Here is a 15,639-nt window from a genome sequence, read left to right on the forward strand (position 1 = left end):
AAAAAATATCCACGATTGCAACCACTATAAAAATATATATTTAAAAAAAAAAAAAAAAAGATAATTATTATTAGAAAGAAGGAAAAAAAATGGCTTTTTAAAAAAAAAAAAAAAATTCAGCAAAAAAAGAAAAGCAATCAAATTTTTTTATGACAATGAGTTGATGGAAAAAAAACAAATATAATTGAACGATAAAAAAAAATCCACTCACAGCTATATACCACTTACTTAACTATCTTTTTTTTTTTTTTTTTTTTTTATTTATTTATTTTTGTATTATTGTTTATTCTCCAAAATCCAAAAATTCACATCCAATTATTAACCAATGCACAAGAATGCGCATGATGAGCATGTATCCTTGCATTTTATTTGAAAAAAGAAAGCCAATTGCTATTTTGATTTTATACATCATCATCATTATTGAAAAAAATTTGAAAAAATGTTTTTTTTTTTATTTAATTTGTGTATTTAATTATTTTTTATTTGTTGATAACATTTATGTTCATTAATCATTGCTACTTGTGATTAATTATATTGCGTCATTGTTGCACGTTTAATTGTCGTTGCAAAAATATTTATATTCAAGTGGGTGGGATTATAAAATATAAATTATTGTTTAAATCATAATACTATACATCATATTTTTTTATTTTTTTATTTTTTTTTTGTTAAATATTTTATTTAAATCATGTATAGTTTTAGTATGTAGAAAATTTAGTAAATTATAAAAAAAAAACCAACAAAGAGCAAATAAATCCCACTCAGCTTGAATTTTTTATTTTTTTTTGCTTGATTGCAATAAAATAAATAATGAAATATTACCATTTGAATTTTACTAATATATATTTGTATTGTTCCATATAGAAATAGACAACAAAGCCGAGTACCAGGTCTAAGTCTTCTGCGTGACATACTTAATCCAGACAGTCCAGATTCATGTCGTTGTCGTCCATTAAGTAAAATATCACGTGCAGCTGATGGACGTTTTGTTATTGCTGATTCAGTATTAAGTTCAGCAAATAATAGTATTCTTGATGCATCAAGTAGTGATGATGGTGGTTTTTTACCTAAAAAAAATCGTTTAAAATCATCATGGCGTCGTCCACTTGTTGGTACAAGTCAATTAAGTTTACGTTCAGATGGTAGTGGTGTATCAATTGTACCTGGTACAGCATATATTAATAATTTATTAAATCCATTAATGTCAAGACAAGAACAAAAAATATGTACAATATCATCACCAGGTTTTATTGCAAGTTCACCAAGTGGACAAATAATATGGACAACAAATCCATCATTATATTTAAATGATTTAAGTTCAGTACGTCAACCATCATCTGTTGAACCATCATCATTTCCAACAACATCACCTGATCATCATATACAATTACGTAATATACATCAACGTTATAGTCAAGAATTACCATCATTAAAAGCAATACATGCTGAATCACGTAGATTTGTACCAGTACAACCATTAGCAACATCATCACCACCACAACCAATTGGTGGTATACGTCCACGTGCACGTTTACCACCACGTCATGCAAGACATGCTAGATCAGCACCTGAATTAGCAATATCACCAGATATACTTAATATTAATGAAACATCACCTGAAAGTAGATCAAGTTCATCTGGTTTTGGTAGTAAAAATACATCACAACAAAATCAAAGTTCAAGAAGTGGTAGTACTGTTGCTGAATGGCGACCACCACCATATCGTCCACCACCACCACCATTACTTGGTCGTTGGCTTGAATTACAAGATCATCAACAAATTATTGATAATAAAATATCACATAAAAATAATAATAATAGTAATAGTAATAATAATAATTTAGCACATATTGCTATTGATGTTGGTAGTGTTGATGGACATTATGAATTTGATCCAGTATCATGTACACCAACACCAACATCAGCATCAACACCAACACGCGAAGAAAGACCACCTGTACATCAAATTCATACAATTCATCTTCCTCATATGCATCAAGTACACACAACAAATACAAATAATATTAATAATAATAATTCTAATAATAATAATAATGTTAATCATATTAATAGTAATAGTCATAGTAATAATAATAATCAACCATCAAGATATTCAAGGGATAATATTGAGGCACGTGTACAAGCTATGAAAGCTGAATTTCATCAATTTCGACAAAGACAAGCTAGACGAAAAAGAAGTCAACAACTTGAAAGTGCTTGCTGATATTCAGCTAATAATGGCCTCAGAGGACCAAAAATAAAATATAATAACAAAAAATTACCAAGAATTATTGAATGAAATTGAAAATTCAAAAAAAATAAAATAAAATAAAAATTTTACAGTCTTACACTCGATATATCAACTAGGTATATTGATGAATCTTTTAAATGCAATTTTTTCATAAATTGAATTTTCACTACAGACTCTTTTTTCTATAGATTGTATAACAAAAAAGAAAAAAAAAAAAAAAAAAGAACAATTGATTAATACACACTGACACACATGCATGATTACACAAAAAACTATAATGATTAATTGATAAATATATTATAGAAAAACAGATTGAATAAATTAATTAAAAATATGCACAATTAATGGGCAAATCACATTAACACGAAATTTAAAAGAAAATTATAAATAATTGTGAATAACAATTTTTTTTCATTGATGATTTAAGGATAGATAATAGTATCAAGTCATTTTCGAGTCAAATCATGCACTTTTTAGACGATCATAAATAATTAATAAATATATAGTTAATAAATTGAAGAAAATTTTTAAAATGAATATAAAATTACATATATTAAAAAGAAAAAAAATTAAAATAATAATACATTTTTAACTGTGACTTAAAAAGGACCCTGATTAAAGCAAAAAAAAAAACAACAATAAATAAATAAATAAACTGACATCGAATTTTTGAGTATTAAAAAAAAAAAAAACAAAAAAATTGACATCAATTTGTTCAGTTAATTTAAATAAATAAAATATTCAAGATCATGTTGAGTGTCATTTTAAAAATGATAATATCGATTTGAAAAAAAAAATAAATTATTTAAATACTTGACATTATATTGTTAAACAAATAAATAAATATAAAAAAAAAAAAAAATTGTAAAGTGTTTTCGAAGGCTCAACGAAAACATTTCAATGTTTACCGAAAAAAAAAACATATAAAAATAAAATCGAGTACGTAATGGCACGATTAACACGCCAAAGAAAAAAAATCCGTATTATGTTAATAACAAGACAAAAAAAAAAATTATAAACAATTTATTAAAAAAAAAAAACAAAGGCGTGTACAATGACGTATACATTTTATCGAGAAAGCAACGTTAAATTTAATTGTATTGTAATTATTAATATTAAATACGAAAATTAATGAATTAATATTAAAATTGATTAAAGAAAATAAAGTTATATATAAATAATTAATTAATTGATGAGCAATGGACTCGAAACGTGATATTAGGCCGAAGCTTGCCTCGAGATTGCTTAAGGACTCACTCGTACTGCACTGCCTATTTAGGGTTTTGCTAGAAACCCAACATATTATCGGCACAATAATTTTTCTTAAACAAAATTTAAAAACAAATAAAAAAAAAAAAAAAAAAATTAATAAATTATATATATAATGTGTTTAAATAAAAATTAAAAGAAAAAAAAAAAATTAATTAAATTAAATAAATAAAAAAATTTAAAAAGTTGTATAAAGAAAATGATAAATTGACAGTTTAAAAAGAAAAAAAAAAAAAATTATAAATTAATGATAATGTGGTCGGTAATTTTTTAAAAATATTTATTTATATTTTATTTTTGAAAATTTAATTTATATATTGATTTAATTGTGTAATACCGTCCCACTTAGCTTGTGGTGTCTACGTCCTGATTTTAAACTTGTATAATATTTTAAAAATAATTTATTTATTATTTTACAAAATTATTTTTTATTTGTGGTGACACTATCAGTATTCTATAAAATTTTCCGACCGGAGTTTATTCTCAAGTATATAAAAGTAAAATTCAGAAGAAAAAAAGAAAAAAAATAAGCGCATCTTAATAAGCGTTTAATAATACTAATAATAATATTAATAATAATTAATTAATTACAATAAAACGTATTCTTCAAACTACCCCACCTAAATCTCACCAAAATGCATTGTAATAATATCATCTATCGAGTCGGAGAATAAAAAAATCAAATTATTAAAAAATAATAATTTAAAAAAGGACGAAATTTTTTTAAATTTTTAACATAAAAATATTATGTTTTATTTTATTTTTTTGAAAAAAAGGACGATTTTATTGATTATGTTTTATTAAATTTTATTTATGAAAAGATTAATTTAAAAAAAAAAGAAAATAAATATGTATAGATTTAAAAATAAAAGATGCTTTAATCTCCGACTCTAAAAAAACATTTTTATGTTTCTTTTCATATAGTACAAACATTAATTTATATTAAAAAAAGAAAACAAGTATGAATAAATAAAATAAATATTATAAAACGTATGGAAAAAAAAAAAATAATAATTTAAATAATTAAATGAAAAAATAAAAATAAAATAAAAAATTGTTAGTAAGGGCTTTACATACGATTCAAAATACTAAATAATAATTGTATACTGAAAACAAAAAAATCATTGCAGTGTTAACACGAACCCACTGTTATATCTCATTATTATGAGCGGGCTGAGTTTAAAACTGACAATGGAGAATAAACAATTGAAAAAAGAAAAATAAAAAAAAATAAAACCAATTTTATTCAATTGAAAAAAATAAATATAAAAATCACAACAACGTAGATGGTAAATTATGTGAGCGTAAAGTGGAAAAAAATACGAACGTTAAAAAAAAAAAAAAAAAAGTTGTAAACAAATAAATAAACAATTGTGAATGAGAGAGAGAGAGAGAGTAATAATTATGAAGATATGAAAAAATAAATAAATAAAAAAAAAAAAAAGAGAGAGATAAAAAAACACAAGAGTACCAATATTCTAAAATAATTCTAATAACTGAATTAATAATTTGATAATTAATTGATATTGTAAATCGTATATAGCCTATAGCATATTAATCAACGAGACGACGAAGCTGAAATGATAATGAAGATGTGTTTTTAATATGAAAAAAAAAAAAAAAATAGAAAAAAAAAAAATACAAATAACGTCGAGCACATTGCCGTTGTATCATACTTATTATTATTATTAAATATTAGTTATTGATAATAATATGTTTGTAATTGATGATCTACGTAGTCCCGATATTTTGTGCAATTTATTAATTAACCATTTATTTATTATTTCATATTATTATAATAATCATCATTTATTCGATCAAATAAACATATATTTGCAGCGTTTGTGAAAATTTTCGGGACAACGATGAGATTATAAAGAACAAATGAGGAATAAATAAAAACCTCTGCAAATAAAAATATAAATAAAAAATCACTGAAAGTTAATTTCAACAAAAAAAAAAAATAATAATAATAGTAAAATAAACACTCGGTGATATTGATTTTCACGTCGTCTATTTAGGCAATAGTATATCATAAGTCAAATGTAGATATATCATAATAGTTAGATAAAAAATATATATATATATATTATCTCAAGAAGACACACGTGAATTGCTGAATCTTCTGGTCACCGTACAACTTTTTTTTTTTTTTTTCTAATTCTTTAAACTTTCGTCGTTATATTATTATTTATCTTTGATAATAAAAAAAAATATAAAAAATTTTGTTTATATAACGTTCTATTTTTTTTTATTATTGATGAAAATATATTGTCTTGTTTCAATTTGATTAAACTAATTAATGACGATTTATTTAGACTGTTTATAATTTCATTTAAATATTCATTTGATATATATATATATATATATAAAACCCACCTACTTCCGTACCTGAATGCTATTCAGTGTGTCGTCTTTGAGATTTTTTTTTTTGTTTATTTATAAATTTTTGGCTTTTAATTAATTATTAATTTTTTTTTTGTAATAATTTTTATAATTTTATTGTATTATTTATTATTTATTTAACATCAAATATTTTAATATTTTAATTTTTCTATCCAATACCTCTTTGACGATTGAAAAAAATTTAATCAATTTATCTAATAATATAGTTATTGACTGTCGGTTACAGTCTTGTGAAAAATAGAAAAAAAAAATTAAATTAAATTAAATCATTTATCATCATTATTAATATCAAAAAATATATAAATTTTTTGATTATATAAATTTTAAAAATTTTAGTAAACAATGGAGACATAAATACAATAATAAAAGAAAAATATAATAAATAATTAAATTATTATTAATTAATAAAAGCTTTAAATTTAATGAGATAAAAATAATTGTCTTTATCAATTTGCTCTTACTTCACAACTTTTCATTATCATTAATTTAATTTAATAAATTTTTTACTGTTTTTATAAACACATTTAAAATTATAAATTGTATTTTTAAATTTTGCACATTTTTTTTTTTATTTATTTATGTTTATTTATTTTGTAAAAAAAAATTTCAATGTCTGCAATTTCTTAATTCTTGATTCATATTATGAAATCCTAATGGATTTAGTAAATAGAAAATTTTAGAATCAATTGTAGACAATTTATTTACAAAATAAAATTCAATATAAAGAAAAAAAAAATTTTTATTGTAAAGATTTGACTGTGAAATTTATAAAATATTAATTATTATTTCATGATAAAAATAATAAAAATTAATATCATGTTATTTTATTATTGGCTTAAATCAATACTAAAAAGAAAAACATAAAATTAATTTTTATTTTTTCTTATCAAAATATGTCACGAGATATTTATTATTGTATCTTGACTTGATGACCCTCTTGTTATTTTGTCTAATAAAACTAAACTAGGATTTTCAAGACACGTAATTCGATCATCTAATCTTCCTCGGAAATGTGTGATTACCACAAATTTACAAGGTCTATGTAAAAATATACCGATATATTCTAGACAAAACTTGATGTCCTCGACACAAAATATTAATTATAAAAATTTAAAAATATATACATAATGGGAACATTAAAAATAATAAAATCATTTAATAAAAAAAAAATCAATATTAAATTATTATTGTAAAAAAGAAAAAAAAAAAATCAAATCAAAAGTTCCGTCGGAAGTAATTTAAAATAATTGTAAATAAAATTATGACAATTGTGTGGTGGATAATTAGAAACCCCGTGTGCTTTAATGATTTAGAAAATTTTTATAATGTAGTAGGAAGGAAGATGTCCATACCCCCCTTTTCATTCATTTGATTAAGTAAAATAGTAATATATTCAAACCAACGTAATTTCTATAATATACTAACACATTATATTTTCATGTCGCGTCACTAGTATGGTCCATATGCGAATTATTATCTCAACAATGTGACAAGGCTGTGCAGCTTGTGGGCAGTTTTCTAATACACCAAGGGACGGATATTACGTAATTTGAGGTCACCCACGTGAATTGAGTTGCAGTATGTATTGACATCAAACCCATTATATTTTTTTTAAACATTTATTATTTATTTTTTTTTTTTTTTCTTCATATTTTTTTATTTTTCAGAATCATTCATTATCTTTACCTTGAACTTGAATGTATATATCTATTAAAAAATATCATTTGGATTAATTTTTTTTTCAATTCTATATTATTTTTTTATTCATCACACAAGGTAGGAAAAATTTTTTTTACATTAAAAAATTATCTTGATAATATAAATATAGTTTTTTTTGAAAATAATTTCCATTAGTTTAAATATGATTTATAATAATGATGATGATGATGATGAAGAGATGATGATACCTGATTTTTGTATTTTTATAAATCACCACCACGCCTTCAGGATAGAGGGCGCACCTATCAACTTGTTCATAGAGTGATGAACAAGTAACATAACAAAGTCATGTATATCAATAGATAGACAGGCCCATAAATGCAACTAAATTAATTTTTACATCCCCACCTAAACAACATGACGTTTTATGTTGCTACAATTTGTATCCGTTACAGCTTACAACGAGAGTAGAACAAGTTGTATCAATTTATATCACAACGTTCTCCAATCACATTGATACAAAAAGACCACTCTGTACGAATTTCATCAAAAGCAATACAACTTTTTTTTTCAAATATTTTAAATACAATAACAAATTGTGTTTTTTTATAATATACAATTATTATTGTTTATTATTGTAAAGAAAAAGCTCAAATCACTGCCACTTTTTTAAATCACTAAACTGCCAGTTATTGAGTTTTTTTTTTTTTTTTGATAAAATGTTTTTAGTGAAATAAATAATTTTCTCAGGTGGAGTGAGTGAAGGTGACAGTGAGTGGTAATTATATTTAAATAAATAATCATACGTGTTTAAATTATTCACTAGAATATTTATTATTAAATTTAGAAAATAAATAACGAAATTGTTACGAAAATAAAAAAAAACAAAGAAACATGGAAGTTGCATCAAAATCATCTGCTGTTAAATGGATTCGTGGACTAATTTTTGTGTTGATCTTCTGCACAGGTAAAAATTATCATAAATTTATTAATTTTATTTCTTAAAAATAAACAAGTATCTCGAAACATTATTAAAAAAAAAAAAACAGTAGATTATTTTTTACAAACACTAAGTATATGTAATGAAAAATAATATTTCTTTTTTTAAGTTTGTTTTTGTTAATTTTCCCTGTTTGATTTTCACAGGGAAAAATTATTTTTATTATGAGACACTTGTTTGTTTTCAGGAGGTATCAATCGATATATATTATTTCTAGTGGTTGAAATTTAATACACTTGTTGATTATTCATTGAGTATCGTGTTTGTATTTTAATTACGCAAAAAAGTTATTGGAAATTGTGTCCGATTGCTTTGGTGGTAATACACCAAGAATATATCAATGATATGAGAAAATTTTAACCACTAGTTTTTACATTAAAAAAATAGTAAATAAATAAAATATATTGAAATCTACTTAGTTGATATATAATTTAATTTAATTTTTATAAAAATCCGCATAAATAAATTAGTATAATTTTTATTTTTTTTTGTTTAATTTAAATAAGCCATTGATTATGGTTTTGCAATGGATAATACAAAAGATGCCCATAATTTTACATCAGCTGTTGGTGATTATGTTGTCTTCAATTGTCATTTGGATTTTCCCCATGAATTACCAATTCCTTATATACTACATTGGAATCGTGATGTAAGTAATTTAAATAATTTAAATTATTCATGATAAATTTATAAATAAATTATATATAATAATTCAATGAACTGAATAATCCAAAAATTTTACATAATTACAAATTATATTAATAAAGAAAAGAAAAGAAAAAAAAATAATATATAAATCGTTTATATGTGATTAGTGTGATGATTGATCATTAAAATTAACTAAATCAGATAAATAATAATTTTTTCTAATTTCCATATGAAGCGAGGATTGCTAATAGTTGTTGCGTATTAGTTCAAGTGTTGTGCCTATTAACTGCACAATAAATTATTGCGTATTATGTGTCTTTCAATGCTAAAAAATTCTCGAGTAACTCGTTATAATTTCCGTGCTTGATTTATTATTTTATATCTCTCTCTCTTTTACTGCCTTCCTGTTCAATTATGTATATTTGTTTTTGTACATTTTTTTTTTTATATTTAAATATATATATAATTATTGTTTATTTTTGTTTATTTACAATAGGGACATTCAATATTTTCTTGGTATGAAGTACCAGGTAATGAAAAAGCAAATAATGTATTATCTGTTGATGATGAATTTGTTGGAAGAATACATTTACTTGATGGACCAAATGCCAATGATTATGGACAGGGTAGTATTAATTTAACAAACATCAGAGAAAGTGATCAAGGATGGTATGAATGTAAAGTTATTTTTCCTGATAGATCACCAAGTTCAAGAAATAATGGAACTTGGTTTTATCTTTCAATTGAAGGTACACTATTATTATTAATATTATTATTTTAATAATTTTTTAATATGAGCCTAATTACAATGCATGCTTTATTTAATTTATTTTTTTACATGTAGTGCACTAATTATTTTACTAACTATTTAGGAAAAACAGATTTTTTAAAATGTTCAATTAGGTTTGTCGCATGTCGACAATAAAATTATTTCAGGTGAAAATATATTAGCAGTACCACCAATTAATCGTACAGCTAGGAAATTGTTGAAAAGCATCAATAATGTAATTATCTGTTGATGAATGAATTATTTGTTGGACAGAATATTATTACATTTATTATGGACAATGCCAATGATTATGGAATAATGTTGGAATATAATTTAACAAATATATTACAGATGAAAGTGATTTATTGGATGGTAATAAATTTTTTAAATATCGAATTAGTTCAAGAATTAATGGAACTTGGTACTACTTTTAATTTAGTTAATAATGTAAGTTAATACTTTTAATATAAATATATTTATATTATTATATTTAATATGCTTTAATTATGACAATGCATGTAATCATTTTAGCTTTATTTTAATTTATATATTATGTATGTGCACATTAATTATTTTTGTCATAATTCTTTTTAATTAAAAAAAAAATAATAAAAAAAAATTAATAGGTTTAGTCGTTATGTCGAAAATAAATTATTTATTTCAGGTGAAAATATATTAGCAGTACCACCAATTAATCGTACAGCTATGGAAGGTGAAAATGTTGAATTTGATTGTGTTGCTAAAGATTCATCATCAATTATAACTTGGCTAAGAGATGGTATTAATATACCACAAATTGAGGTAATTATTATTATTTAAAAAAAAATGTTTTTTTCTTGATTATTTTCTTTTTATTATAGCTTTTTGTTTTCACATTATAGGATCTTCGTGATAGAGCATCAATAGTCAATAATGGATCATTGAAAATAACACCAGCAGCTGTTGGAGATCTTGGTGAATATACTTGTATCGTAACTGACAATCTTGGTGATCAACAATCAGCATCAGCATATTTAAACGTTCAATGTGATTTTATTTTTTAAATAAATATTATTAAATTATACAAGTATGATATTAATTTATTAATTAATATATTATTATAATTTTAATTAAATATATATATTTATTTATTTGTTTAGATAAAGCAAAAGTTATTTATGCACAAAAAGAAGTGTATTTTCCATATGGTAAACAAGCTATTCTTGATTGTCATTTTCGTGCAAATCCACCATTGACAAATTTACGATGGGAAAAAGATGGTTTTTTATTTGATCCATATAATGTACCTGGTGTTTTTTATAGACGTAATGGATCATTGTATTTTAGTAAAGTTGATGAAACACATTCAGGAAGTTATAGTTGTACACCATACAATGAACTTGGAACTGATGGACCAAGTCCATCAATTACAGTGGTAAGATTTTATTTTATAAATTTTTTTTTAGTAAGTATATATAATGAGCTTCATTAAAATGATTGACAAGTTAATGACCCCCTTTTGTCATTCAATTTATTTCTCGTTTTGCATACATTCATTAGAAAAAAAAAAAAAATAATAATATAAAATAAAAAACAAAATAACTACATGTGTAATTTTTATCTTTTGTCAGTTCAATTGGTAAATGTCATTTAAAAATTGGTATTTATGTTTAAAAATATTATTTATATAAATTTAAAAATAAAATATTATTTATTAACTTTAGGTTGTTCAAAGACCACCAATATTTACAGTAACACCACAACGTTTATACATGAGAAAACTTGGTGAGAGTTTGGAAATTCCATGTGAAGCTAAAGATGGTGATCAATCACAGCAACCTTCAATCGTCTGGTTTAAAGTATGTTTTCCGTTTAATATACTTCTTTCTGTTGAGTAAAATTTAATAATAATAATAATAATAAAATAATAAATAAATAGTAATAAATAATAATAAAAAAATAAAAATGCAAATTACCTCATTATTTTTTTTGATTTTTATTTTTTTATTTATTTAAAAAAAAAAAATCAAAATAAAGCCAATCTGTATTCATACTTGAAATAAAATAATTATCATTAATGAATTGATGTTTCTAAAATTAAAAAAAAAATTTGATTTGATGAAAAAAAAATCAATAAAATAACTCGATATAAGATAACCACTAACACAGCCTTCGGTCAGAAGGACGGATCTCCACTTTCACAGGATCGTGCAATAGTCAACGGTGGAAATTTGACGATTGAAAAAGTACAAGAACAAGATCGAGGACTTTATCAGTGTTCAGCAAGTAATGGAGCTGCAACTGTTGTTGCTGATGCTGAGCTTGTAATTCTCAGTTATCCACCAAGGTAAACATTAATTAATTTTGAAATTTAAATCGTAAAATTAGATTCCAAATTTTCTATTGAGTCTTTGTTAAATAATTGAATTAATTTTTTTTTTTTTTTTTTACAAAGGGCACCGTATGGATTATGGGCAAATAGTAGTAAAAATTCAATAACACTGACTTGGGTACCTGGATATGTCAGACCAAAAATGGAATATGCAGTTTGGTAAGATAAAATTAAAATTAAAAATTTATTTATTACTTTGTTATTTTTTAATTATAATTATTTAATTATGATAGTTTTTCTTTTTTTCTTTTGGACAATTGTTAAACAAATTATTTCAGGATTTTAATTTACATTTATATTTTGTCGGTAATATTATTATTTTTTAAATGTTTCGATTTAAAATTCAATTTTGATTTATTTAATTTTTTTAAAGTTATTTTTATTTATTTTAAATTATTTAAACTGGTCACTAGCTGAATTTTGAGCTGAGCCATGAGATTATCTAAAATTTTATAGTAAACTTTATCAAAAAGGTAATTATGCACACAACAGTTTGATGAGAATAAAGATCACCATTTAGCACGTACCAGTTACTCGAAACGTAATATTTAATTTGTTATTTTCTTTAAATATATTAATGCTCGGTGCTACTAATCAATAACATCATCATTATCATCGTTGTAGAAGTATTTTTTAATTTTAGTTGTAATTATAGATGACGTTAAAAAACTAATTTAAAAATCAACTAATTTATTTCGTTTATTGTACTGTGCTATTTTTTAATTTAATTTTTATTTTTAAATTGATATTAGGTACAGACCAACTGATACATCAGAATGGAAAACAATAAAAATTCCATCAAAAAAAATAACAGAAGCAACAATTCCAAATCTCATACCAGGCCAAGAATATGAATTTATGGTTTTAAGTCAAGATAAAAATGGTGATGGTATGTTCAGTAAATCATTACGTGTTTTGACTCAATCAAAAATTGAAGGGACCAATAAAAATTCAGCTTCTGAATTACGAGGTAAATTATAATATAATTTATTTATTTATTTTTCGTTAATTAAATGATTTATTTATTTATTTATATTTTTTTTATCTAGGTGGATTAGGACCACCAGAAAATATTCGAGTTCAAGTAACTGGAGAAGGATACTTGGTAACATGGGATCCACCATTAAAAGGAAGAGATTCATTGAAAAATTATGTTGTTAGATGGTTTCGTGAAACAACAGATAGTATTTATGGAAAAATTGAAACAGCAGATACTTTTTACTTGGGTATGTGTAATGTTTTACTTAGTTTTTTAATTAAAAAAGAAAATAATTAATAACATATTTATAAAATAATATATTTTAATTACAGTTAAAAACTTGGAAGAAGAAAAGAAATATATATTTGAAATATTGGCAATATCTGTGACAGATGAAATTTCAACAAGTGAACAATTCACTTTGGAGGTACCAACATTACGAAGAAATAGAACAATATCAATGAGTCTTGTTGCTATTATGGGATTTTTAGCAGCTGGTCTAATGACCATTTGGTGGATGAGAAAAAAATTTTGTCGTTCTACATCAAATAAATAGATAATTTTTATACAATATATATTATTAATATCATGAAAAAAATGTTAATGAACAATCGATACGTTACATCTTCTAAAAAATCTTTTAATATAAACTTTAATATTTTAAAAAGAAAAAAAAAAAAGATCAATTCATATGCGCTATTTATTTTTTGATAGTAATTATATTTTTACGTTATAATTATATTGTTTTATTGAAGATTTTATTTTAATAATCTAGTTTTTAAGTATACGAATTGTTCGATAGTCAATTTTTGTGTTTTATAATTACCTAGTAATACTGCTCGTTTACTTTTGTCAAGTACGACATAAGCTTTTACTTCAACCATTGCAGTCATTGGTAATGATAAAGAATTAACACTTCTTTTATGTCTCCAATCATTTGTATTACTGATAGTCTAGAATATAAAATTATTTAGTATTAAGTGAAATAAATTAAGAGTAAAATGAAAAATTAAAATTAACTAACTTACGTAAGACATGTAGAACAATTGAATGGTGATTCAAGATTAGATTTAGATTTATAATCTTGTTATATTAAGCGAGGTACGACAACTGAATGACTTGTTATAAATTGATGTAACACTTTACCAACTTCTCTTATCACCAAACTCGTTCATTTAATTTGTTATTAATATCTGTACAGCTTCATTATGTGTTGCTTCTTCGAAACTTGTACTATTATCTTTAATTATTGATCTTCAATCTGTAAAACATGTAATTAATTATAAGTTAAAGGAATTTAATTAAATATTTTTGTTATTATAAACTATTGTCTTTTATTTATTTAGAAAATATTAATATAAAATACGAAATACCTCTTTGCTCATTCTATGCTCCTGTTAGAAATTCAATTTTTTTCCATAAATTTTTTGAAATTTGATAGAAAAAAAAATTTTTGCGTATCAGGAAGATAGAATAAGCGAGGAGGTATTTTCAAAAATATCAAATACCTCCTTGCTCATTCTATGTTCCTGTTAGAAATTCAATTTTTTTCCATAAATTTTTTGAAATTTAATAGAAAAAAAAATTTTGGAGTATCAGGAACATAGAATGAGCGAGGAGGTATTTTCAAAAATATCAAATACCTCTTTGCTAATTCTATATTCCTGATACTCGAAAATTTTTTTTTCTATCAAATTTCAAAAATTTTGTGGAAAAAAAAATTTTCGAGTATCAGGAACATAGAATGAGCAAAGAGGTATTTGATATTTTTAAAATATTTCTAAAAAAAAAAAAAAAATTTTTTTTTCAAGTATTAGGAGCATAGAATAGGCAAAGAGGTATTCGAGAAATTGAAAAGTTCAGCGCCATCTATTGTTTTTTTTAGGAACTATAGGGTAAAAACATTTAAATTTCACAGAATCAAATAGGCTGTTGTATCAGGGTTATAGAACATGTAAAGAGGTATTTTATGCATTACACTCCACAGCGCCATCTATTGTTTTTTTTAGAAACTATAGGGTAAAAACATTTCAATTTTATAGAATCAAATAAGCTGTTGTATCAGGGTTATAGGACAGACAAAGAGGTATTTTATGCGTCAACTTGCGCAGCGCCATCTATTGTTTTTTTAGGAACTATAGGGTAAATACATGTAAATTTAATAAAATCAAATAGGCTGTTGTATCAGGGTTATAGAACAGGCAAAGAGGTATTCTATGCATCAACTTGCGCAGTGCCATCTATTATTTTTCTTAGAAACTATAGGGAAAAAACATTTAAATTTCAT

General features: G+C 23.3%; 2 protein-coding genes across 20 annotated transcripts in view; both read left to right on the forward strand.

Moving 5' to 3' along the window:
• LOC122852420 (protein turtle) overlaps positions 1-3,299 on the forward strand; it is a 31,725-nt gene extending 28,426 nt beyond the window's left edge. For 6 of the 13 annotated variants that reach the window (XR_006373816.1, XR_006373817.1, XR_006373819.1 and 3 more), the window contains one exon: positions 865-924. Coding sequence is in view for 8 of the 13 variants with exons in the window: in XM_044152204.1 (XP_044008139.1) it covers positions 865-896 (32 nt within the window). In the remaining 5 variants the exon portion in view is untranslated. Of the gene's footprint in view, positions 1-864 lie in introns of all 13 variants that reach the window. The other 7 variants (XM_044152198.1, XM_044152196.1, XM_044152201.1 and 4 more) reach the window with 2 other exon arrangements.
• Positions 3,300-7,800: 4,501 nt separating this feature from the next.
• Positions 7,801-14,677, forward strand: LOC122852424 (protein borderless). 7 transcript variants are annotated; one of them, XM_044152207.1, is made up of 14 exons: positions 7,801-8,363; positions 8,433-8,552; positions 9,092-9,234; positions 9,730-9,982; positions 10,137-10,169; positions 10,667-10,803; positions 10,884-11,028; positions 11,142-11,416; positions 11,706-11,840; positions 12,162-12,328; positions 12,437-12,532; positions 13,126-13,343; positions 13,423-13,599; positions 13,685-14,639. In XM_044152207.1, exons 2-14 carry the CDS (start codon positions 8,480-8,482, stop codon positions 13,906-13,908), a joined length of 2,076 nt encoding a protein of 691 aa, XP_044008142.1. In that variant the 5' UTR covers positions 7,801-8,363; positions 8,433-8,479; the 3' UTR covers positions 13,909-14,639. The 7 variants fall into 7 exon arrangements, with proteins under 7 accessions (XP_044008142.1, XP_044008143.1, XP_044008144.1 ...); XM_044152208.1 differs by having other exon boundaries at positions 7,801-8,356; XM_044152209.1 differs by having other exon boundaries at positions 7,801-8,552; positions 12,165-12,328; positions 13,685-14,677.
• Positions 14,678-15,639: the final 962 nt, after the last annotated feature.

Source organism: Aphidius gifuensis, linkage group LG3 (genome assembly GCF_014905175.1).
Source record: "Aphidius gifuensis isolate YNYX2018 linkage group LG3, ASM1490517v1, whole genome shotgun sequence".
Lineage (NCBI taxonomy): Eukaryota > Metazoa > Arthropoda > Insecta > Hymenoptera > Braconidae > Aphidius > Aphidius gifuensis.

What these genes read in the sequence shown, in the direction of transcription:
- LOC122852424 (XM_044152207.1), top strand. Translation starts at nt 8,480, where the DNA reads ATGGAAGTTGCATCAAAATCATCTGCTGTTAAATGGATTCGTGGACTA. An exon ending in CGACAATAAAATTATTTCAG is followed by an intron (nt 10,170 to 10,666) that starts GTGAAAATATAT and finishes TATTTATTTCAG; the next exon opens with GTGAAAATATATTAGCAGTA. An exon ending in TTAATATACCACAAATTGAG is followed by an intron (nt 10,804 to 10,883) that starts GTAATTATTATT and finishes TTCACATTATAG; the next exon opens with GATCTTCGTGATAGAGCATC.